The sequence below is a fragment of the Salarias fasciatus genome, chromosome 7, assembly GCF_902148845.1.
Source record: "Salarias fasciatus chromosome 7, fSalaFa1.1, whole genome shotgun sequence".
NCBI classification, from domain to species: Eukaryota; Metazoa; Chordata; class Actinopteri; order Blenniiformes; family Blenniidae; genus Salarias; species Salarias fasciatus.
In genome coordinates this window covers 24,287,929-24,312,849 of record NC_043751.1, presented here as the reverse complement: position 1 = coordinate 24,312,849, position 24,921 = coordinate 24,287,929, and the positions used below count along the sequence as shown (strand labels likewise).

Here is a 24,921-nt window from a genome sequence, read left to right as displayed (position 1 = left end):
AGCTCTGCAGATCTCTGCAGACCCTCCTCTTCTTCGTCCCTCCTCCTCCTCCTCCGATCAGACGCATGGCACACGGCCGGTCTCGGTCTCAGCTGCAGCCTGTTATCTCAGACAGAAAAACCTGGCTGCATTCTGAGCTCCGGCAGCTGCAGAAAACACACAAAGAGCCACAACAGTCCTTCATGTCGCGAGCAGCAGTCAGAGGAGCCTCTGAGGCCTTTCTGATGTTCCAACTGTCGGAAAGGATTCATAGGACATTTAAAACTACCTCAGAAAAGAGGCATGAGATAAACTCTGTAACAAGTACGACACACTCAAGAGCTTTTAGTTTTGACACCAGGGTTTTTTATTTTGAAGTAGACACACATGTCAAGTGTTTTTTTTTTTTTTTTTTGAAGAGTTGAGTTCAACTTTATCACAGTTTATAAATCCACATTCAAAGGAAATGTCTTCACAGCTCATGGTACGAACAGATCGATCAAAATAAATATCAGAACTCCTCACAGTGTCGGAATCTCTGTAATCCCACCAAGAAGACGGAAATCAACACGACTTTACTCCGACATGCTCTGATCCTCCATCGCTGTCAAACTGCACAAGTCATTTATAGTGCGTCGTTATTAATTAATCACTCAACACTTAAAATAATGTACAAACATAAATAAGAACAGTGAGCACATTCACGCCCGGCCACATCTTCATATCTGTCAGCGAGAAATGTGTCACCGATTGTGACACACGAGGAAAACTCGCAGCGAGAGATGAGTTTCACAGATTTACGATGTGTTGAAAGCTTCAGTGAACTCCACATTCTCTCCAACTTCACTTCAACGACACGTTTACACAACATTTCATGACAAAACTAATCGCGTTTGAGTTTCAGAAAAGTTTTGCGTTTACACGAAAACATTTTGAAAAACGATGTAGTTTTGATGTTGGGCAAGTATTGGGTGCTGCTGCTTGTTTTTTTGTAGTGATTCAGAGCATTTTCAAAAAGTTCAGAATTTTTAGGACATTTTTTCCACTGAGTGCCTTCATGGACACATCACACCAGGCGATGTACTTTGATGTTAATAAACATCAATTGAATAATTTGTTTTGCTACGATGGTTGAAGACAGTGGTGCTGTGATGTTTATAGAATTAGTTATTAATAAATAATATTATCTAAAAAAAAAAAGTGTGAAAATGTAAAATAACAAAACGAAAACGAACCAACAATTCGCCAAAGGAACTTAGATACCAGGAACAGCATACATATCAGGAAACAACAGTCACGCAGTTGACGAAGTGATAATTATCTGCTCACAGTAAACACCTTGCCAACCTGTCATACTGGTCCGTACCACTTTGGGGAAACAGAGGGAGAGTCATACAGATCACAACCATTGGGATGTGATATGAACTCCAGAGAGAGCAAGTTGTTTTCAGTGACTCTGTCATGTACCGTTTTCACTTGAAAACATACTGGAAATAGGGTCTAAAAAGGAAAGGTGTGTTTTTTTTAAGACATTTGGATTTCACAGATCTATTTTCAAATAATAGAAAAAACAAAAAACAAACGAAAAACAGTTGCACACATTTTAAAAATCACACGTGATGAAGTTTACACTGACTTAATAGTTTTTGTTGCATATCTTGCTTTCCAAGTTCAAAGTCTTCATAAATAGCCGAAGTGTTACAACTTTTGGTTTTGTGCTATAAATCATTTCATAAATGAGTCTCCATCATACGTGTGGGAAATTCAATGCTAAAAAATGCCTGTTTTAATGAAATATTTATTTTTCATCAAGACGTCTTAGTTAAAAGTATAAAAATAACAGAAGGCTACAAAGTTACAAGGAGCTGATTTTGACTGTAACTTTGAGTGGTTAGAAAAGCGTTGGAAGCTGTTCTTCTGGTGTGAGGAGGGAAAAAGATGTAATAACTGGACTGATATGTCTGTTTTGCATTGTGCTTTTGCTCAAAGAGCGAGTGGCTGCAGCAGGTCAAGACAGAATAAAATATAATAAACAGCTGTGAACTCTTAAATCTCGTTTTTTTTTTTTCTTCTGACTGAAAATGACAGAGAAAATCAGCTCAGCGGAACATTGTAGCTTCTTGATGCTTTTTCAAAATGACTGAGAAGTAAAATCAGTGACGTGATGTTTTTCGCTCTAGTTCATTGGCTCCTTTCCTCATGATTTAAGAGTGGAGCAAAATTATAGCACGGGGTTAAAAAAAAAATCTTTACAGAGGGTAGCACTAAGTATTTTTACTTAGTGGTTAAATTGCTTCACTTTCAGGATTTGTGTTACATTTAAGGTTCATAAAAACTTCTGAAATGCTTCATCCTGTGAAGGAGTGTTGAGGATCAAGGTAACTTTGCACTCCAAATGTTGTGAAACTTGTTAACATGGCACATTTCCCGCCGGTAGAGCTTCCTCCGTTCATACAGTGCATCGGTCAGTCTGCAGTACCCAGAACAGCCTGAAACCGGCCGGGGAGCAGTTCGTACTTCCTGCGGAGTCTCTGCTGCGCTAACGTCTGCTAATCATCGCCGGGATGCTGCGTCTTGGTCGGTAACCAGCTGAACTGGTACGGCTCCCGGGGCACCAGCAGATCGATGTCCAGCCTCTTCTGCTCCTGCTCGCTGCTCACCGTCCTGTATCCCAGCAGCGACATGGCGCCTTTGCACACTTCCTGGATACGCTTCACCTTCTCGTAAGGCAGCGACGTCCGCCACGCCTGCGAGACGTCGGCGGCGTTTCGCGAGGTGATCTTGAAGGCCTCGCTCTTGGCGCCCTTGCCCTTCCCGTGTGTGACCTTGTAAATCCACTCTGCCAGCTGCGTGGTCATCTCCAGACCCGCGAACTCGTATATGGCGCGTATCTCCTCCAGCGGGTTGCGCGCCAGGTCCTCGTAGCGGATCATTTTGTAGCGGCCCTTCAGAAACGGCGGCGGCTTCAGGACGGCCCTCTCGTTGATGCGGACGTGGCTGCGGCAGATCTCCTGCATCACCTGGTACTGCACCTCGGCGGCCGGGACGCTCCTCTGCTCCAGCAGGATGCTGTTGTCCCTCATGAAGGCTTTGGCCGACGCCTCCCGGGACCGCATCACAGCCCGCGGGTCTCGCACCAGGTGGACGATTCGAATGTCGAGGCCGGGGTCCTGAAAGAGCGAGTAAAGGGACTCCAGCTCGAAGAAGCGCACCTCCTTCAGCACCACGTGGCTGTAGGTGGCGCAGGCCTCCTGCGCCCTCTGCAGGCCCCGAGCGTCGCACTTCTGCATGCAGAGAGTCTGGTTGCTGAGCTGGTTGCGCGGCGTGAGGGGGCACGCCGGCGGCGAGCACAGCGCCCTGCTGTGGCTCCACATGAACAACGTCGACACGTTGTGGTTGTCCGGGAGGTAAGCCTCCATCACCGAGAGGTCGCACTGGAAGACGCTGCGGATCAGGTCCCGCACGGCCATCCGGAGCGACCGGGCGCCGGGCTTCTGCAGCCGCGTCCACACGTGCCACGCCGGCTCCATCAGGTAGAAGACGGACGGGTGCTGGCTGAACGCCTGGCCCAGGAAGGACGAGCCGGACCGCCACGACGACAGCAGCACCACGTGAACCTTCCCGTTGGAGGGGGCGGAGCCGCAGGGGTTGAGCTGGACGTACCAGCCGCAGAAGAGCACCACCGCCGCCCCCTGCAGGATGACCAGGAAGATCATGGTGCTGAGGTTGACTCTGCAGCGGGGCATCATGGCTGACGATCACGGTCGTCCTGCGAGTTTCTTCCTGCAGGAACACAGAAGGAAAAACAGAGAATATGAGTGACAGGCCTGCAGCCGGCGGCGATGGCAGCACTGACCGTTAGGAGCAGACGCCACCATCCTCTCTACGGGAATTTTCCACAAATGGTAAAATTCAAGGTGTCATGGTCCTGGTCTTAAAAGCAAGGGCAAAGAGCAAGACCAGTGTTTTCCTATAACTTTTAGCACAAGCAACCAGAAAAAAAACACTTTCATCCCTAAATAAAGAATCAAGCGTCAAAAGTGTGTCACAGCAACACTACAGTAATACAGTCATTTCAGAATTATCAGGAAAGACGAGCGAAAACAAACTTTAAACTGAGACGTGATCTCAGTCACTAAGCTAAGTAACTCCACTACTTTTTTTTTTTTAATTTTTTTTTTTTTCAAAGTAACTATGAACAGCAGTCAAGCACTAATTTCTAAAAGCAGGTTTATGGGTTGACACATGACCAGAGCAGGTTTATATATCAATCTAACGACCAGGCAATGTCACCTCTCCCCGAGGGCCCCGAGGCTCTGAAAATTCAAAAGTCAAACGCAAACTTGATAAATAACTTGAAAAAAGGCCACCACTTTAATGAACAATTAGGAATTTTACAATTGATTCTGGCAAACACTGTCGGCTTTAAGTGGGTGTAATATAGATTCTGTTTAGGCGGTGGGGAGGTGGGGAGGAGCAGAGGGGCTTCCTCCTGCATGCTGACGTGATCCCAGAGATGTTAATGTGTTTAGCTGATGGGACAAGTCCTGACAGGAGCGACTCACCTCCAGATCCTCAGGGCAGAAACCTCACATCCCTTCTACCTCACTCGACCTGTCAGGAATCTGTCATCGCATTTACAGGTGACAGCTCTCTCACTGCCACGCACACACCTGCATGCACATGTACACGCAATACTTTACACACTTAACAACCAGCTTATCGGAGACACACCTGCAAATAAATAACAAACTGCATCTTTACTTGAAATGTTGCAGAGCAAACAGGGTCACTTCTGGACTTGCTCTTGCACTGGACAGGGACCGTGCTGTGAGTTGTTGCTGCTTTTAGGTTCGAATTCATCGTTCAAGCTGTGACTTCAAACTGGTTTTAAACTGCATTTGAGCTTCAGGTTTTTCTGAGAGTTGTTTGGTTTTGAATCTGGTAATAGACACACTTTTAGAAATCTATAAACTTTGCTTCTAAATAGTTTCGCTGATGTTAAACAGAAGTTTGAGCAAGTTGGCTCCAGCTCAAACGACTAATGATGAAGAACTTGTTCTTGTCAAGGTTTTGACTCCATTCCATTACATTATGCAGATACATTTAAGAGGAGTTCAACTCCTTGAGAAATTTAAAATAAAACAAGAGAAAAGCTTTTTTCCTGAACTGCAAAAAAATTATCAGAAACATTGTTAGTTGCAGCTTTAACTTCAGGTCATGCCTTGTGAATATTACAACATCCTGACTTTAATTAGAAAAATCTACTTCGAATTGATCCAGTGATCCATTTTAATGACTCATTTGTGCGTGCGTGCGTGCGTGCGTGCGTGCGTGCGTGCGTGCGTGCGTGCGTGCGTGCGTTCAGCACCCTTGGTGGTGAGACTGTGTGCACACCCAGAGCAATCCCTGCTGGTGGTTTGCAGACTTGGCTTCTCCACTCTTTGTTCAGACTGATCCTCAGGTGTGAACCAAGATTAACATATCTGGTTTTGTTTCCTTGAACAAACCAGGACGTTTTAACAATGTGGGATCGGAGCCAAACAAGACTTCATCCCTGAGCAAATGTTTACACTTTTTTTTAATGGCGTGCTGATGGAGTTACACCAGACAAATATATCACCAGAATTCCTTTGAAGTCTAAAACCTGCAGTTCGCTCATGACGTGAGTTTCTGCAGTGAAAGTGGAGAATTTGACTTGAATAAATTCACCCCGACTGAGTCCGAAAATCTGGGATTATTTAATTGTGTGTTTTTTTTTTAATCAGAGTCTTGATCTGGAGGACCTCTGTCCAAAATCAAGTCCGAAACCAGCTCAAAACCAGCTAAATCAAAGACCGCCAAAAGCCCACGTTAAACCAGTCTCTCATATCAAGCCCATGAGCACTTAAAAGTCAAGTCCATCACTTGTTTAAACTTGTCCAAATTATTTCAACACCGCTTCTATAAACTGAGACAAAACTGGTAAAAGGATCAGTCTAGTCAAAAAAATTAAACTTGTGCAAAATGTAAAAAAAAAAAGTACAAACCTAGAATAAAACCAGTTTAAACCACATCTGGAGCTAGTCTAAAATGAGTTTAAAACTAGTACAAACCTGGTGTCAAACCAATTCCAAAATTTGTGCAAAATCAAATCTGAAATTTCTTCAAAATACACTCAGAAATGAATACAAACATAGTTTAAGACTAATTCTAAAAACTTTATGAAAGAGTGATTTATTCATCATGTTCCTCCGACTACATAAAGGCTTTAAACGCAGGAACCTAAAGTATCCATCTTCACACGTTGCTGCCTGTGCTACGCGTGGATGGAAAAAGACAAATGGTATAAAAGCAAATGTGGCGCAGGAGCCCTTCTGAAGCCAAGTATTTATGATGCCGTGGACTCATGGCTATGACGTAAACCTGACCATGTGCAGGCCAAACCACAGCCTATATGAAACATATGGTAGTTCAATGCAGCCACGTCAGACGTGGAGAAACCCAGTGACTCTCATTGGTAAAAGATGTCCTTCACATTCAAATATATGAGGAAATGAACATGCTGAAAAAGCACTGCATTTGCATGACTGCATCTGAGTTTAAAAGCCGGTCTAATACCAGTGAAAAACCAAGTCTAAAGTTAGTCAAAAAGTAGTCCACAACCAAGTTTGAAGCTATTGAAAAAAAAGAACTAGTGTAAATGCAAGTCTGGAAATAATATAACATAGAATCTAAAACTACTGCGTAAAAGTAAGTCTTAAAATTAGTGTAAAATAAATTCAAATTTTTTGTGACGCCAAGCCTGAAGGTAGTCTTAAACTGTTCTAACTAAACCCTGAAATTAGTCCCAAATGAGCGCAAAAATAAGCATAAACTGGCACATACTGGGTGTAATTACTGCAGTATACCATTTGCATGTGAAGCAGCACCAGCTGCAGTCCAAAACAGATCCGCAACCAAAAACCAACACAAGACTCCGTGTTTGAGACGGAGCTTTGAACTAGTTTAGAACGTATTTTACACTTGTGTACCCTGAGCTGTTTGAAACAAGGTTGTAGACATTTAATTGTGAATCAGTATTGTGCCTAATCTTGATCCAGACATGTTTTGATCAATCGTTGGACTGGAAAACCTCTTAGAACTGCAGTTTTGTATGTAAGTGACATAAGAGTGCAGTTATCAGCAATCCCATCATGGAGGAGAAAGACGCCTGCAGAGGCTCATTCTTCACTCTTCCTTCTGGCAACATTATCTGGTTGACGTCCTCCTCCTGGTCACACCTCAGAACAGAAACTAAATGTCAAACAAATGTAACGTAATCTGAAACTGCCTATTACAGCATATCCAGTTGTTCTTATCTGAGAACCACTGCCTCTCACAGGGATTACAGTGGAGTCACGTGTGAGGATGGTTCTGTTTTCAACCTGGAAAATGTCTTTCTTTCCAAACTGATATGAAACCAACTTTAAAACACCACTGCATACCCAAGTTTAAGCCGTATGCAGACCTAGTCTAAAACGGAGATATGAGAAGTGTAACATCAAGTCGAAAACTTGTTGAAAACTTGTATAAAACCTCATTTAAAACTTGAGTAAAGCCAAGTGTAAAAGCACTCAAAAACCAGTGTAAAACCAATTCTGAAAACTTGTTCAAAACCAGTTTAAAGGTGCATTAAGGAGTTTTACAACCTTAAAAATACTTATTTTCCACCATAAATATGTTACACATTTTTTAATGATGTGTACAATGTGCCCTGACATATTCATTACAAGTACCTCTAACAGCGCTAAATTGTCACTTGAAAGTCACAGTGCCGGTCCGGCACCAGGATTTTTTTGTGGAGAATTTGAAAGGAATGACGTAATGCACGCTCCAGCTCGTTAAGTTTCGTTTTGTCCGCCATTACTCCGCCAGATGCTTAGTGAGCAACAACTGAGCAGGATCTCCCAGAAAGTAAGAAAAGACTGGCTTCTAGCACTGCCACAGCTCCACACAGACTCCACCAGGTAAAAGAAACTTAAATCTTACTTGAGCGCTTCTAAACGAGCGAAGACAGAGTTCGCCTCTTCCGTGCACGCGAGCCACAGGGACGAGTTTTTCACTAAGCTGCATTACGGCCAAGGCCTGCAGGGGGCGCTGTTTCGCATAAAACGTGCAAACTCCTCAATGCACCTTTAAAATCAGGTTTCAAATGCTGTTCAAAACTTAGAGAACACCAAATGCAAAACTACCAAACCAATCGTAAAACAAGTGCAAATCTAGTGACTGTTTCCAACCAGGGCTGCAAAATATACTGCAAATCATTACAGCGATATCCATATGCATGTCAAAAAAGACTGAACTGTGATAAATGATCTTTCTATTCACACTCTGGAAGATTTAAAAGACAAAAAGCCAACAAGCTGCTCCTCTTCTAGGAGGACCCCTAATAAAAACATGGTCCAGTTGCAGCTGGTTTAAATTAGTGGCCAGAGAAAGAGGACTGCTAAGAACAAATCCCAAAGCGCACAGACCTGAACATCACCTACATAAAATCACTACTGAAACATTAGACGACATCATCATATTATCACGGGATGTCACACAGCTTATTCATGCATAACTTTGAAAAAAAATGAAGCGCACATCCATCTGCAGAAACACAGAGCGAGTAAAAAGTTATGTAAAGGTTTAAATCATCGATTGAGTAACAAGATGTGACGCAATGACTACAAAAGTCTGTTGATGATAAAGCAATTAAAAAGTGTGTGTGTGTGTGTGTGTGTGTGTGTGTGTGTGTGTGTGTGTGTGTGTGTGTGTGTGTGTGTGTGTGTGTGTGTGTGTTGGGGTTGCCTGAGGATGCTGTGCAGCTGCACAGGCCACTTTGTGGAAGATAAATAAACTTCTGAAACGATCACAGATTTTCAGTCTGTCAACATCGAGCAGTCAGAGGCTTTCTTCACATAATTTCCCCAAACGCTCCGCAGACGTTTCACAGCGATGCAGGTGGAAGCAGACATTAAACAAGAGCTACTATTACCACAGAAAACACCCTGAAGGACCATTTGTTACCATCAGTAACACGACTGCTGCATAACGTGGAAATAAGAAGAGTTTTTGCATTAAATGGCAACAAAATGTCATGCTGACATTCTGAAAACGATGTCCTTTTACACGACAAAGACAGAAACACTGAAGAAGATGTAGACGTCGTTTCCATGTTGGGCCATGAGTTGACGCTGCTATTTGTTTTTCTAATGAAACCAGACCATTTTCAAATAATTCCACCGCAAGAGACGTTCTGAAAAAGTTGCATTTTCAGAGGCTCCGAGCACAGCTGTTGTGTAAATGGAGCCGCAAAAAGCAACAAAAGTATTGCAGTTTTCACAAGAAATCGCTGTCGTGTAAACAGGCCCATAGAAAATGAGCCAGTGAGGCACCGGAAGCTGCTGTTTTGAAGGACTTCTGGGCATGGTGCTGGATGCCGAGTGCTGAACATGAAGATTCTGGAGGAGAATTTGAAACCAGTAAGAGGAGTTCCACATATAAGAATACTCACAGAGGAATATGGCAGAAATCATGGAGACCAAAATGTTACTAAAGAGTTCAGAAAACAGGTTGAAGCTGTTAAGGACAACATCTGTGGTTTTGGCTTGGGTGGAATGATGGACAGCAGTTACCAAAGAGAAATGAAAAGCTGTCAGAATGACTCCGCTTTTCTTCTCATCCTCACCGGTTTGCAGGTGTGGCATATTTACATTCTTTGCTTTTCCTTGTGTGATCAGCTGGGTGGGCAGAATATCCCAAGGACTTAAGGCAACGGTAGAAACACAGGTTAGATCCCTCATCTCACCTTGTCAAAGTGTCAACGTGTCTTTGGGCAAGACACGGTGAAACTTCAGCTGCTTAAGCTTAACCTTGCATCTTGCACTACATCTCCGGGTGTGACTACGGTATTTAAAGTCTTTAAAAGGCTTTGTGACGGTGGTAGGACTTCACAACATTCAGTTCTGGTGAAGGTTGGTTCCAATCAGGAGACGCTTCTTGTGAAAATCCAAGTGTTTTAAAATGTCAGGACGACATTTGGTCCAGTTTTTTTGTTTTTTTTCAGGTTAGGTTTGCCAACTCCTGGCTGCCAACAATCTGAAAGAAGCCACTAGTTGAGGACTTCAATTATATTTTCCATTAGCACAGTGCATTTTTTCATGAAAATGTTTCAAAAATTGATGAACTGTTTAATATAACTATCTGCACCTTCCTTAACTAAAAGGAAAAGCTCTGCTATTTTTTTTTTGTTGTTGCCAGAGTCCATTCCTGGTACTGATTCCATGTGGGTGTTCTACATATCTGCAAGCTCTGTAAATACAGACCAAATCTGTATAGTTAGCCTTGAGAATAACTGCAATCAAAGGTTATACAAAGTTTATCAAAACTATGGATAATGGCACTTCCGCTAAATTGCTGTGTGCAGATGATACTGTTCTATTGGTGTCAAGGGTATCAGGCTACATTGGGATAAATCTGAGGCGCTACCCTCTACAAGGGACTGCCCAGCGATGTTTTCCAGCTAGATTCAACAGGCCCGGAAAAAAATTATCACACCTTAGAGTAGCGGAGTAAAAATTGATTCCACTTGCCATCTCATATTGTGCAGTATTATAATAATTTCCCACGGTGACCGGATGTGACGTACATTCGGGCCCCTGCAGACTTGGGGTGTTTCACCCCACATAACTTTCTCAGTCTGCTGTGTCCGGCGCCGTGGTAAGTTGTGGAAACAAGATGCTGAATAAATGTAGCACGTTTTCTTTATAGGTAATATTTTCTTTTGTATTTTTAGCAAGTTTCAAACTTCACGTGCGCGACTGTGAGAGTATATGACGACGTGTGTTTTTACCAGAATTAAACGGCGGATCGATGCCAAAGAGATCGAGTGTCCTGGCTGATTCCGTCACAACGCGAGAGAGAGTACAGAGCCGCTACATTGGCACACTCTTGCACTGTAAAATCTGTATGACCTTTCATCCCGACCCTTATTAAATATGTTAGAGACACTGGCATAAAATTTAGAAAAGTACTTCTGGATGGTGAAAAGTTAACATTGTCAAAATGAACTGTGCCCCCTGAAATGAACTATCTACTGGAAATCCTTGGCAGCTCATTTAAATGATTCATTAACCTACTAAAATTACTCCTGGGGCTCCTAATGTTTTGGTCTCAAGCATAAACATCCCCCAGGTATCAGTGTGGTAGCACACTGAGCAGTCAGTCCAGTGAAACATCCGAAGATCGGAGTGCTCACTCAGTTATCTCTCACCTTCAAAGATATGCAGGAAGTTCTCAAGGTTGACGTAGTTTGTTTGAACCTTAATAGGATTTATAAAGCTGCTAGTATGTGACAAAACCCGAAGTTAAAGATTAACGTCACAATATGTATTCATTTGGAAGAAATGGACTGACTCAGGTAACCTTACAATAGATTAACTACGCAGTGTTCATAAATTGTTTCATAATCTACAACCAAAAATCCGACTCTGAAGACAACTTCAGTGACTTATTGTAAACAAATTATAGAGTGAGTCTATGTTTTAACAGTTTAACAGATAAATTACACAAGATTATTCAGTTTCTACATAAAGGTCATGAAGCTGATAAATAAATAAGACAGGAGTATGACGAAGACGAAGAATTTTCAGCCTTTAAGCCTTCCATTGAAAAAGTTTTTTTTTTCTTTTTAATAATGAAGAAGGAACGACTCAATGTCTGCAGAAACTCTCAGATTACGTATGTTCAGCAATCTAATAGTGATCATTACTGGAATAATGAGGCTGTGCTGATTTTATTGAACCCTCTGCAGACCCTCCAACCTGCTGGATGTGTCAGGTGGATTAGGGAACATTGAAACACTTACAGCGGTAATTTACTAAGATTAACACTGGATAAACATTTTATATTATTTAACAGTCAATTTACCTCAGTACTTGGAGAACAGAATGTGTTGTTTGCTTCTTCTCAACATCTGAACACTCAATACTGGAATCAGACTGAGCAGTAACGAACTGGAATAAGCGTGAACCTCTTCAATGGGCGGACAATACAAATGGGTAAAGTTTCACCTTAAGAAAGAGTGTTATATAAGCTGCAGGAGACAATAGAGATACATATCTGCTGAGATGGGGCCCATACCTGAACACGTGGTTGGTGACTGACAGAGTTGATGCTTTATCTCCATACATTTTGTCAAATTTTTAATTTCCATATAATTTTGGCCCCTCTATAAACCCCTGACGTATTTATACTGACTCTAACTCAAAGAGGCTGTGGGGTGAGATCAGATTAATTTCAAATTGGTTCAAGGAGATTTCTAGCTGTTCAACACTGATTTTGGACTGATTTCAGAGTAGTGGCAGCCCTGACTCCAGAAACCGTTTTAAATGGGGAAGTTTGAAGACTTAATCCCTGAAAATATCCCTTATATTGACAGTGGAAGACACATCTGCAGCTGTTGGACAGATTTCAGACTTATTATAATTAAGATTAAAACATTTTGGAATGGCTTCAGTCCTAAATCTGTTTGAATTTAGTCTGACTTTTCACGGATAAAGATGTCTTTTTCAAGAAAGATCCTCGCACCTTCACATTCAGATATGGACTACGGCTGTTAACCTGAAAAGCACAAGTATTAAAAATTAAATGCCTGTCAGGAGACATTCAAAAGGATCATATTTGCTCCTACCACACTGCTTTAAATTATTTAACTGATGCTGAATACATTGGGTCAACTTCAAGAGCCACATTTGATGATCGAATTAATGAAATCGGGACAGGGAGTGTGATCAGAGGGTGAACTGGTGGGTGATGATGAGGGGGGAAGAGCCCCGCGTTACCCGGTACATGCTGTACGGAGCCGGGTTAACGGGGTGCTGCGGAGCCCGGCGCGCGGACTACCCGCTCCGAAGTGAAGAAGAAGGAAAAAAAATCTGAGTCTGGTTAAAAGTTGAGAAAAAACTTTTTTTTTTTTAAGTTAGTTTGGATTTTAAACTGATGGAAAGTGTCTCGTGGGATTGGTTCAGTGTTAATTTACGTGCTGAACCACAAACAGGAGAGAAAAAAAAGACGGTCAGCAGCGGAAAGACCCGTTTTAATCTGTATCCAGCCATTCTGTTAGAGAATAAAGTCTCCCACCTGGAGCTGCCCGGAGCCCGGGACCGGTGCGTGCTGAGTCCTCAGTCCGTCCGCCCGTTCGGTCCCTCCGCCGCGCGGTGCTCGGCTCGGCTCTCCTCCCCCCCGGTGCTCGGACACCAGCTGCCGGGAGAAAGTTCCTGGCAGCGGCCGCTTGTGCACAAAGCGCAGCGTTGAGACGTGGCCAGAGGCTGCGGAGGCTCCCCGGCAGTGGGCTGGGCGACGGCTGGCGCTCCGAGATAGAGAGAGGAGGGTGCTGGGTGGTAGGAGGAGGGGGCGGGACCCCGGCTGGAGGGGGGCAGCGGCCGGACAACCCGCTCACCTCCGGCCAAGAAGCCCAGAGCTCCCCGGAGCACCAGGCACCATACGGATGGACTATCATGAAAAGAACTCCCTCACAAGTCAAAGTACCATCACAAAAGCAGTCTAAATCCGAGACTAACCCAAAACTATCTTTTAATCCAATAACTAGCTTAAAACCAGTCCAGTAGTATTGAAACCTAACCTGGACTGACACCAAGAACCTTTGTCCAAAGTCAAAACAAAGATTACACACATCAGTCTTTTCAAGGTTTGTTGAAGCCCATTTTACCACAGTTGTCAAACTAGTTTTTAACTGGTTTAAAGGCGTATTAATACTGGTTTGATAGAACTTAAAGACCAGTTTTCAAGTACAAAAATGCATCAGAATTGCGTTTTCTTTCCAGAAACGTAAAGTTCTGTCCATTTCCACAGGAACAGCAATTCATGTAGTTTGGACCACCAATTTGTTGTTTGTGCAATGAAGCCACACACCCATGCCTAACGCAAACAATTCTGTTCTGAACATCAAAAGTGAGAGTGCACAGACATTCGGATGGACAGACAAATAAGTTGGTTTGCAATTCAGGTGACTCTTACTTCTAAAAGTACCAAGTCCAAGGAGGGAAATAAGACACTGCCCGCCATTATTTTTATTGTCCATCTATTAATTATGTGTGGTTCTGCATCTTTATTTGAAACCATTGCAGCAAAATGGGGCCTAAGATTTAATCTTGAAGTACCTTTAAAATATTCCAGGTTTATTTTGAGGGGCTCCTTTACAAGTTGTGAACTATGACTGCAGTCAAGCCAGCCTACACTTCATGGCAGGCAGTCAAGCCACTGTAATTTTGATAAATTATTGATTTAATAATGATGCTTATTAAAAGTGAATATAAAGAACTGTGTTTGAATCACCAATATTGGTACACAAGCGATTTGGAGTCAACAGGTGAAATAACCTGCACAAATACTTTGAAGTGCTTTTTACTGTGTACTTTTCTAGTAATTTTTGCTCTGGGACAACTGACGCAGTAAAATGCTAAATAAGTGAAATTCATTCACTGTGAGATTAATATTAGCGTGAATTGATAATTGACTTTAGATTTTGAGTGATTTCAGACTAGTCTGAGGCTACTTCTTAATGTTTTTGAAATAGTTTTCAAATTGTCTTTTACTCGTCTTGGAACAAGTTCTGGAGAGGTTTTATTCAGAATAGTGTCAGATCAGGTTTGGAGAAGACCTAAAAACCTTTTGGAGTCCGGGTGTTGTGGAGCAGCCGGGACTAGAGCCAGTGTCCCGACTGGAGGGGGGCGGCGGCGGCCCGGTGCTGCCAGACAACATGTTCACCACCGGGCGAGATGCCCAGAGCGCCCCAGAGCTGCTGAGTCATGGAGGACGAGGCTGGGTTACCAACAGAGGAGCCCCGGGTCCCCAGGGACCCTGGAAGCACCAGGCTGGAGGTAAATGAATTAACCAACAACACAAATAACTCTTCTCATCCTGAACTCTGGTAAACACCTCTGGATGATACATTCAGCATCTTTACTCATGTCAACAATGAGAGTACTATTGTAGCGCTGAAAATAATACTCCATTACATCATTTAAAATGTGGAATTAATAAAAAAGTGTTTTGGTTTCTGTCTGTTAATGTTGGAGCTGCGGGAACTGGTTTACAGGACCTGGGCAGGGACCTGGTTTAGGTCCGGAGCTGGTCTTTAGAACGTGGTGTGAGTGAGTGTATTGTGGACATGGACTGACCTCTGTTTGACGACATTCTGCAGTAAACACTAACAAAACAGAGAACACGGACATTTGTATGGACAGATGACCAAGTTGGACTGTTATTACAGTGACCGTCAACTCTAAAACTACCAAGTCCAGGAGAACATGGACTGGAAGTCACGACACTCTGGAGGCAAACATCGTTTTTGTTCATCTACTGAGCATGTGCAAAAGAACTCTTTACTCTGATCTCGATGCCACACACAGTGGCAGCGTTTCGGCTGTCTACACAGAGACGGGTATATTCAGGCAGTTCCAAATTTACCCGGTATTCTTCCTTGTGCAGTTCAATTAGAGGGCTTGTTAGACGCCTTGTGGAGAAGTTGTGTTCTGACTAATTTCAGAGGCTGAGGCTGGTTTTCCTGGGCAGGAACCATATGATGGGCTTTTTTTAATGTTAACCCGAACACAACAAAACTATAGTTTAGCCTCCTCCCACTGTCTCTGTGAATGAAATGATCACAGAGATTCATTCAGAGAGTAAAATAATACACTGTGAAAAGAAATAGGATGCATCTGGTTCCTGTGTGTCACACTCATATCCTGTCCTCTGGCCCTCGGAGGCCCAACAGCCCAAACCAAAACCGACCCGTCTGGATGGAGACAAAGAGGATGAAGATTTGACCTCAGGACACTCTGCAGACTTCACGGCTCTGGTATTGGTTTTACGACTATTTCTGATTTCATCACGGCATTCTTTGGGAGAAAAGAACAAAACAAAAAAACTTTGCTGACTAGTTTTGGTGTGTTTCATTAGTAGTTCTGGGCTAGTTTTAGGTCTGCTTTGGAACATCATTATTTTGTAACTGTTTGAGTTCTAGACTAGAGTAGACTGTTTTTGCTTTTTTGTCAGTCAGGTTGAGACTTGTGTGACTACATTTAATAATGGTTTTATACCAGTTCGGAAATGGTTTTCGATCAGTTTAAAATTTCTCTGGGACCAATTTTGAAGTAGTTTGTTGTTTTTACCATTTTCCAACTAGTTTTGAAGGTATTCAGACAACTTTCATATAGAGTATTTCTGGTTAACTTTGGTTTGTCCACCTTTTTTTCAGCCCTCACCGTGTCAAGGAGTAGACTTCATTTCCAGCTTCATGTATTAAACTCAAGTATTTTTCATAGTTTACCGGGCTTTGAAGCACGTGAACAGGTGTACCTAATGACCTAGTGTGTACACTTCAAAATAACATTAGTGGGTTTTTGTGTTGCTGTTGGCCATTTTGACATTTTGAACTGCAACCAAGCTGAAGATGAAGCTAACATGAAAAAAAAAATCCGGTAACACTTTACTTGAAGCCCCCCTGCATAACACATTATAAGTACATTCATAAAGCATTATAATGCCATTATAACATGTGTAGCTATAGTTATAAACATTCATAGATGATCACAATGCCAGGACCTAACCCTAACCCTAACCCTAACCTTAATCCTATGTTGTATACTGCTGTATAGTGAGTTATAAAGCATTGTGATCATGTATTAGTGTTTATAACTACTTATAATGTGTTATAAAGAGGGGCTTCAAGTAAAGTGTTACCAAAAATCCTTATGAATCCTTGTAAAAAAGTCTGTAGGCATCACTGACCCATTTATTAAAATGTGTTTCATATGTGTGGAAAACAGTTGTGGGGCTGTGTGCAGAACCAGCAGCTGTGGTTGTTGAGCTCACAGGGTGCGACTCCTTCACCAAACTGTCTGGCTCCAGTTCTAATGGGCCAACAGACAGAAGGACACACAACAAACCCACTGACTAACAAACATCCCCGGGGACGGTGAGTCAGGAGGAGGAGGAGGAGGAGGAGGAGCAGCCAAACTCCTGCAGACTGCCTCTCCTGCGTGGAAGCCCAGAGGAAAAATAAAGCCGATTATGAAGGCCGGAGGTGTTGATTGTGTGTGTGTGTGTGTTTTTTAATCAAGCTGTGACTTTATAGCCTTGATTCCATGAATCACCCAAACAGTAAAATAAATACTCTACGATTACTGCTGACACACTAGAGGTCCAAAGTCACAGTTCTGAATGAATAAATGACTTTGGCCACACACTACAGAGGTCACCAATTCATCAGGACCAACAAAATCCCACCTAACGATTACACCCTGCTCAAAAAACAGCTAAAAAAATTTTCTGTTTACACAATATAGATTTAAAGCAATTATTTATTAAGTTTTACTCTAAAGATACGTTTATCACAAATTTCTGTCAATGACTGTCAAATGTCTCCTGTCAAAAAAGGTCAAATGTACAAACATATAAAAACTTTTTTTTTGCTAGAAAACCATAGTAAAAATAAGAAAAAAGGAGTGTTTTTCAGAAAGAAAGAGTCAGTGCAGATCCATCACAGGACGACGACAGCAGGAACCTGTGGAAAGAAAAGATGAAACAAAGAGTGTCTCAGTGTGTTTGTTGACGTAACACTGGGGAGAATTAAAATGCGGAGCCACAGTGGTGTAGTGGTAAGGTCGTGCTTTATAATGAAAATGTCCTCAGTTTGGATCTTTTCTGTGCAGACTTTGTTCTCGCTGTGCTTTCGGAGGTTTTCTGATGTGTTGGAGGTGAATTGTGATGTTCTGCTCACACCTGCTTTCAGTCAGCTGGGATCAGATCCAGAACCTCTGACGTTCACATTTTTAAAATGCTCACCAGCCCATCACACAGACAACACAAGGAGTGATTTGTGCTTAGAATCACAAATTAACTAACTGAGCACCTTATGAAAATTCCATACACGCACAAGGAGACTGTGCAAACTCCACACAGAATGACTGTGAAGGAAGCGTGCTAACCACTGCACCACCGTAGCACTCCGAATACAGCTTCACTCAACCTGACTTATCTTTTTAAGTGGAAGTGAAGTATTCTAAGTCCTTTATTTCATTTGGAAACGTAGAACTGCCACAGTGAAGGAATAAACATCTGAAACTGTGGAAAAACTGAATAATATGAGCCTTTTAAATCAGCCACACCCAGAGATAACAGCTGGTGCTGTTGTGGTTATCTCTCACAGCAGCCGGTAGATGTTGCGTTGCAGTTAACCGCTTAACCGGTAGATGCTGTGTTACAGTTAAAGGCTTGGGTGGAGCTCCAGTACGAGCTGGTTGAAAGAGGGTCGAAATTAAACTCCAAATATTCAAAACAGATGTGGCTCAGTTTCTGATCATCAGTGCTTTATGTGCAAGTTACCTACAAGTAGTTATGGTACAAGTTACTGGAAGTAAAAAGTAGCTAGTTACCAGGTAAAGGTACGTTTAATATAATCTATCCCTGTGTTGTGAAACGCATAACGCTCATCACAGCTACACAGACTCTATTTAACTTTGGTTCCTGATACTATATGAAGAGGGACATCTTTTATGCTGCTGTCAGGAGGATTGAACTAGTTCAGGATTAATCAGACACTCCTCAGTCAGTAAACAGGAGTTTAGTTGAATAGGAACTATTCTTAGTGGAGGCGACAGCAGGTTAATGCTCAATCCAAATCTGCTTTCATACATAAAAAAGCAACATGAAACACATTTAGCTGTCTGAGCCAAAAGGTAAACAGGTTAGTCTGATCTCAGTGGCGTTTGAGTCAGACACCACCAGTGAGGTTTTGTTTGAACTGAGACATGGAGCGAACAGAGAGCGTGTTGAAGAGGGTCAGTACCGGCAGGTGGAAGCGTCACGATCGGTGCGTCTTCTCCACGGGGATGGGTACGGTTGGTAGAACCTGGTTCTGGAAAACGAATCTCTGGATGCGTTCGAAGACCCAGAGCATGACGAGGAGGATGCTGACGTACTGAATCCAGGCGAACTTGATGGTTTCCCAGAAACCGGGCCGGTAGGTGGACGAGACGATGTCAAGGCCAAACCTCAGCGATGCTGTCCGACATGTTCTTTCCCTGCCTGACATTGCCTCGTTGCTTCCTTACTGCACGCCGTCGCTCGCCTGGGATGACCTGCACCTCATGACTCCAGTGTCTGCCAATGTTTTTCAATTCCCTGCAGGGGATCTGATGAACTATATGTTATATGCTTGCATATGTTTTCACATAAATATGATATGAACACAAGAGAACATTTTCTGAGATATCAGAACGCTGCCATGAAACGTAGAAAACTAGCATTAGCCTAAAAATAAAATTATTAAAAGGCTCACTGAACAGATTTTGTCTGTACAGGAAGGAAGCAAGCCAAGAGATTTGAGTGTCCACAGCTATTCTACAGATAACAGGAGCAGAAAAAAGGGTGGCTGTGGTAACAGATAGTTGTCGGGATTCAGTCTTCTTTTGGTGATAATCGTTGGTACTCTTTTACATATTAACCCAAGTGTTTTTTCTCTTTTCTGATCTGTTCGTGTTTTTCATATTTGATACAGTGGAGCAGAATATTCCGGTAATCAGGCATTTGTACTTCAGATCCAGTCTAAGAGGAAGAACTCTGGTGGCTGTTAAAAATAATTGGTTCATCTGATATATGTGGTTCCTCCTTTTTTCTCTATATTTACTTTTAATGTATCAAATTTCTCTCTACTGTCACGCTGATGTGGCACTTTTATCTCAGTGACATTTAAGGGAGGATGGCCTTAAACTTCAGAGCAGATAAAAGCTTTCCTGTTGCTGCTCCCAAACCATGGAACTCCTCATCTTTTATTATCTGGATTGTTATGACCCCTGATCTACATCAATTCATTTGCAATGTTTGTAAATACTCATTTATGTGCAGCAGATTTTACCACAATAAAAATATCTTAAGCCTCATATGGGGCGTTTTGTGGAGTTTTGCCATAAAAAGTATATTTAACAGAAAGCTGAGGTCAGTTTGGAGTCTTTCTGAGTTAAAGTGTGTTTGTTAAAGGATATCTGATGACCTCCACAGGGTAGCGGATTTCAGCGTTGAGCTCAAACGGTGAACCTGCAGCTCGTCCCACAGTCCAGACGGGCATCGGACAGGAGAGCACTGTGGTCACTGTGAGGACAGAGCAAAGAGAGGAGCGATGAAACCCATCGCAGTGCAAGGTTCAGACACTGATAGAGTCCAGCTGCACTCACGGTTTCTCTCCTGGTAGCTCCTGAGGATCTTCTCCAGGTCGTATGAGCTTGCGAAGGGGCTGGAGGCATCGATCACTGACACCTGCGCATCGAAACAGAGACGTTCATGTTTCTCAAACTGTTCAGCAACTAATACTGAATGACTGGAGTTCCACTGGAGATGGTTCTGTGGTGCAGTGTTAAGCGTCATCTCTTTCTCTATCTCTATGTGAGGTTTACATGTTCTCCCTGTGCTTGTTTGTGTTTTCAGCAGGAGTGGGAAACAACAAAATTTAAAAAAACTTTAACTAAATCCTCTCTTCTCTCCATGTGAAGACAAATCTTTACAGTTTCTCAAGCTGCACCTTACATGTGGTGTGGCTGTATGAGGACAATTCAGTTACAGTGAAAGGATCAAAACAGCTGATGAGAACACTTTTCCCTACTGAAACTGCACAAGTAATCACATTACATCAATAGTGACTGAGTGACGAGATTTCATGTCTTTATATCAACAATAAAATTACCTCCAAAATCAAAGTTTTACATGGAATTCATTTAGTCTCTTCTATAAAGAAGAGACTTGTTTTTTTTCCCCTAAATATTTAAGTTTTAGAAAGTAATGTGAGTACTTTTGCTGCTTCTGATTCTCAGATGCAGGGCGATTCAACCTGTGGTTAAGGTTTCTCAGAGCCAATTAAACAATGTACATTAAACACACCATTTACGTCCAAACGGAGAGAGAGAGGTGCGTGTTCTCACGTTGTAGACATCGTAGAGTCCTCGGTGAGGCAGCGGCGTCCTCTGCTGCAGCCTCAGGTCTCCGCTGACCCACAGCCTGGCTCCGGGGACGGGAGACGAGTGCTGCAGGTAGCCCAGGCTCTGCATCACCACCGTGGACATCCGCTGAGGAAACACAGACAGCGTCAACGCAGTGTGACACTCGTCTGTCAGGAGAATCCCACACAGCTTCATCTTCAGCATAATGACGACAGTGTGTGTGTGTGTGTGTGTGTGTGTGTGTGTGTGTGTGTGTGTGTGTGTGTGTGTGTGTGTGTGTGTGTGTGTGTGTGTGGTGGGATGCGCACAAAGAGCTGGTAGCTGAAGGTGAGCAGCAGCTGGATGCTGTACAGCTGCTCTTCAGGTTTCAGAGGAAGCTGCAGCTGAAAGGTGAGCCGGTCCAACTTCCCGTCCTGGTTCTGGTCCTCCTCTCTCACCTGTGGGCCGAGTTCACATGAAAACATGAAGTGACCCTCAAATCTGCAGGGATCTGCTGCACCTGTGCAATGCTGAAACAGTTAGTGGTCACAGTTCATGTAGCGGTGCTACTGAGAGGTCAGTGAAAGTAAAAAGCAGCTAGCCAGGTGTATTGTTGAAGTGTTAGCACGAGCTGAGCTGACAGGGCTTTATGGGCCAGTTTAATGACCGATTCACTCATTAAGAGTAACTGAAGTTATGTCAGTTAGCGGGAGGAAGACACTAAATAATCTGGATGTCAGCTGCAGCGGCTTACAGAGACGGTGGGGATCCTGAGGTTGGGCCCCAGCATGTTGTTGAGGTGGGGGAAGGTGCTCCAGGCTAGGTAGTCTCCCTCAGTGCTGGTCGCTGCCACCAGCAGAATCTGGTACTGAAATCTGACCACCGGCTGCTCCTCGTACGTGCTCCTTTTGATCCAGAAACCTGAGGCGACAGGAGCAGAAGCTTTGCTGTGACCTTGATGTCAATGTCTTTGTGTTTTCAGGCTTGTTCTTAAAAATAACAGTTCTCTGTCTCTTGCTCCTGATTCACACCAGCTCCGTTTTCTTAATGTTTGCAGTTGAGGTGTCAGAAAAGTTAGCATGCGGTTTACTTTCTTGTGGTGGCCAAGCAACAACACCTTTTGATCGCCCAAGACAGGGTGCCGCAAATGGCTGCCTTGGTGTTTTTCCACCACAGCAAATTCCTTGTATGAGCAACTGTACTTGGCAATAAAATCTGATTCTGATTGTGAAGCAGAATCTCAGTATTGGGTTGTTGACCTACTAACAGGGAATTTTAGTTCGTTTTAGATCTTGCTAATGTGTTGCTTTGCATCACTTTTACTTCCTTCTGTTCAAGGAACTGAAAAAGTTCATGTGCACATAGTTGCTTGTGAGTCCAGGACTTAAGGTCATAGTGCTTGCGTTCAACTCTGACCTTATGTCCTGAACTCATCCTGTGACAGGTTGTTGATGTGAGAAGAAGCAATGATATGGAATTGGGTTGATAAGAAGAAAACCAAACATCATCATGAAAGTGAATGATCCCGGTCTGACAAATGGTACACATGAAGGACGTGTTTGAAGGAGCTTTACTGTCAACAGGTTCATTGGGAAAACACTGGAAAGGAGACAAGTTCTAGAAACAAGACAGATCCAAAAGTCTAGAAATGTTGGAATCCTCCATTTCAACGTGATTGACTTATTATTACTTGCATCGGCTCTACTGAAGAAAAACACTAACACTGACAAGAAAAAAAACCTTTGCCAGTCACTGGAACCATTAACAAAAAACAACATTTCAAATGATTCAGTTTCTTACTCACTAATGCTCCCTTGTGTCAATAATTCAGAGGATAATGTTTAGTTCTTCTTCACTTAACCTCAGGCCTGTGCTGGAACTCCACACATGATTTAGAAAAGATGATCAATTATTGGTATTAGTCATGAGAAACAGGAAGTTATCAGTTTCAAAAACATTCAATATGCTTCCTGGTGAACCGGAGACCTGCTGTGCTGCAACACAAATATCCTCTTTTCAATCTTGCATTCATCTTTGAGTGAAAATGAATCCCACTATTTTTTCACTGATAGCTAAAGTAATTGTTTTATTCTGCTCGAAAAGTGTTGCTGCATTATACAAAGATACTTCTTTCTTTACACAACACCACTTATACGGACCACTCTTTAGTATTTATTCAAACTGCCCTTCAAAAAAACACAAATGTTCCAAAAAGTCAACATTCTGCATTTTAACCATTTCTGCAGGGTGATAATGGCTAACAGACTGATAAACTTACAAAAACTATTACATATATTCAAAAAAATTAAAGCAAAGCAGTTGTATCATATGAATCAGGTTCACTGATTTTGATTTGACTTTGACTAGTATTTTCTCATCGACCTCACCCAGACCAGTCAGGGATGACCTGGGGATGAATGTGGACCTGAAGAGAGCAGTAACAGGTACTAGAAGCAGTGGTACTGGGCATCACTGTCTGTTTGACAATGAAAAATACATGAAATCACACAAGATTTGCACATAGGGACAAATACTGATGTTTATTGAAGTTATTTCCTCGCTGAATATGGCCATGATTTAAATGCATTCTCATTGGCTCTGGGAGGTTTTGTGTAGTGTTTTGATTCTTTGGGGAAAATTAAGTGATTTTGTGAGATTCCACTTTACATTTTATTGATTGATTTTTTTAAATTTTTATTTTTTGGGTCTCTCTGAATATGCATTGCATTTGAAATAACGACCAAAGCAAACCTAAATTAATGGTCACTTATAATGAATCTGTGGTGGGACCGATTGCACTCAAAAAGTCTCTGTGATGAATGAGAACTCGTTTGCACTTTTAAATGACCTGCAAGTTGATTGTTGTGAACTGTACATGAGCAGCATGTTTACAGTGAATCGGCGAGATATTTCTCTCTCCTTTGATTCTGCAGAAAGTTTTCACCTCTGAGTCTGGTTCTGCGGATGTTTTCCTGTTAAACGGGAGTTTTTTTTTCCCTTTCCCCCCCCGTCTCCTTTACTTGTTCGTTTGGAAATGTGGGGTTTTCTCTATAAAGGTGTCTTGAGATGACCGTTATATTCGGCGTGATAGAAATAAAAATGGAAATCCCTACCTTGGCTCCTGTAAGCAACCAGCAGCGGTGAGATGTAGGTGAGACATAGAACCAGAAACAGGAACAGTGTGGCTTTAGTGCACACACTCGTCCGGTACCGGATCAGAGCCGGGTGAGAGTACACATCGTAGAAAGCCATAGGCTAAAGCTAGAAGGATAGCACAGGCGCTAACAACGTGGAGTAGCGTGGGCAAAAGGGCAAAAAACGCACTTTAACAGTCGTAAGTTCACATCCTTCCAACCGCATCACGAATTAAACCGCTCATTGGAGCGCTCTCTTTCGCGGAAAGTGTCACAATTACGTGATATTCACGCTAGCTCGGTCAGCTAACGAAGCCGCACGTACCGCGCCATGTTGGAGTCCCGCGGTTACCGTGGCGACAGAGCGGTCGTGCTACGTTCACGGACACAACAGACAGGCGCATCAGGCGGATTATTGATGATTCCAAATACATTCATGTTTTAGATTACAGGCTTCTATTTCTCACTGTCTGTTCGTTTTATATCACTTTGTAGACATTTGTGTCTCCTGATTTGATGCTTTGCGTTCCTTTTGTGGATGCTTTGTGTTTGTTGCAGTGTTTTGAATATCTGTATCCATTTTGATTCTTTGTGATTGTTTTGTAACTTTGTGGCCATCTTTTTCTATTTTGCAGTGTCTGGTTGTGGGTTGACTGCACGTGTCTGGGTATATTTCTATTACACTGTTGTGTCGTTTCATTTCTCATTGTTGATCTTGCATTACGTGGTGTTTTTAAAGACATATTTATAGTTATTTTTATAGCATTGGTAACCTGGTTTTTGCTTATTTTTGGTGACTTTAAGGCGAT

General features: G+C 42.6%; 3 protein-coding genes and 1 long non-coding RNA gene across 4 annotated transcripts in view; 2 read left to right on the top strand and 2 right to left on the bottom strand.

Annotated features, from left to right (window-relative positions):
• The window catches only part of LOC115391637 (NACHT, LRR and PYD domains-containing protein 12-like), a 435,710-nt gene that overhangs the window by 369,689 nt on the left and 41,100 nt on the right, over positions 1–24,921 (top strand). The gene's annotated exons all lie outside the window — the stretch shown is intronic.
• LOC115391260 (carbohydrate sulfotransferase 6-like) lies at positions 337–13,321 on the bottom strand. Its single transcript, XM_030095383.1, has 2 exons — positions 13,126–13,321; positions 337–3,762 (listed from the first exon to the last, which is right to left on the bottom strand). Exon 2 carries the CDS (start codon positions 3,726–3,728, stop codon positions 2,529–2,531), a length of 1,200 nt encoding a protein of 399 aa, XP_029951243.1. The 5' UTR covers positions 3,729–3,762; positions 13,126–13,321; the 3' UTR covers positions 337–2,528.
• LOC115391275 (uncharacterized) lies at positions 14,766–16,572 on the top strand. Its single transcript, XR_003931757.1, has 3 exons — positions 14,766–14,885; positions 15,773–15,865; positions 16,265–16,572. It is a non-coding gene; the product is annotated as an uncharacterized LOC115391275 (long non-coding RNA).
• Positions 17,261–24,448, bottom strand: LOC115391268 (transmembrane protein 231-like). Its single transcript, XM_030095393.1, has 8 exons — positions 24,092–24,448; positions 21,733–21,899; positions 21,308–21,436; positions 20,982–21,125; positions 20,241–20,322; positions 20,052–20,157; positions 18,857–19,034; positions 17,261–17,572 (listed from the first exon to the last, which is right to left on the bottom strand). The coding sequence occupies exons 1-7, from the start codon at positions 24,228–24,230 to the stop codon at positions 18,872–18,874; spliced, it is 930 nt and encodes a 309-aa protein (XP_029951253.1). The 5' UTR covers positions 24,231–24,448; the 3' UTR covers positions 17,261–17,572; positions 18,857–18,871.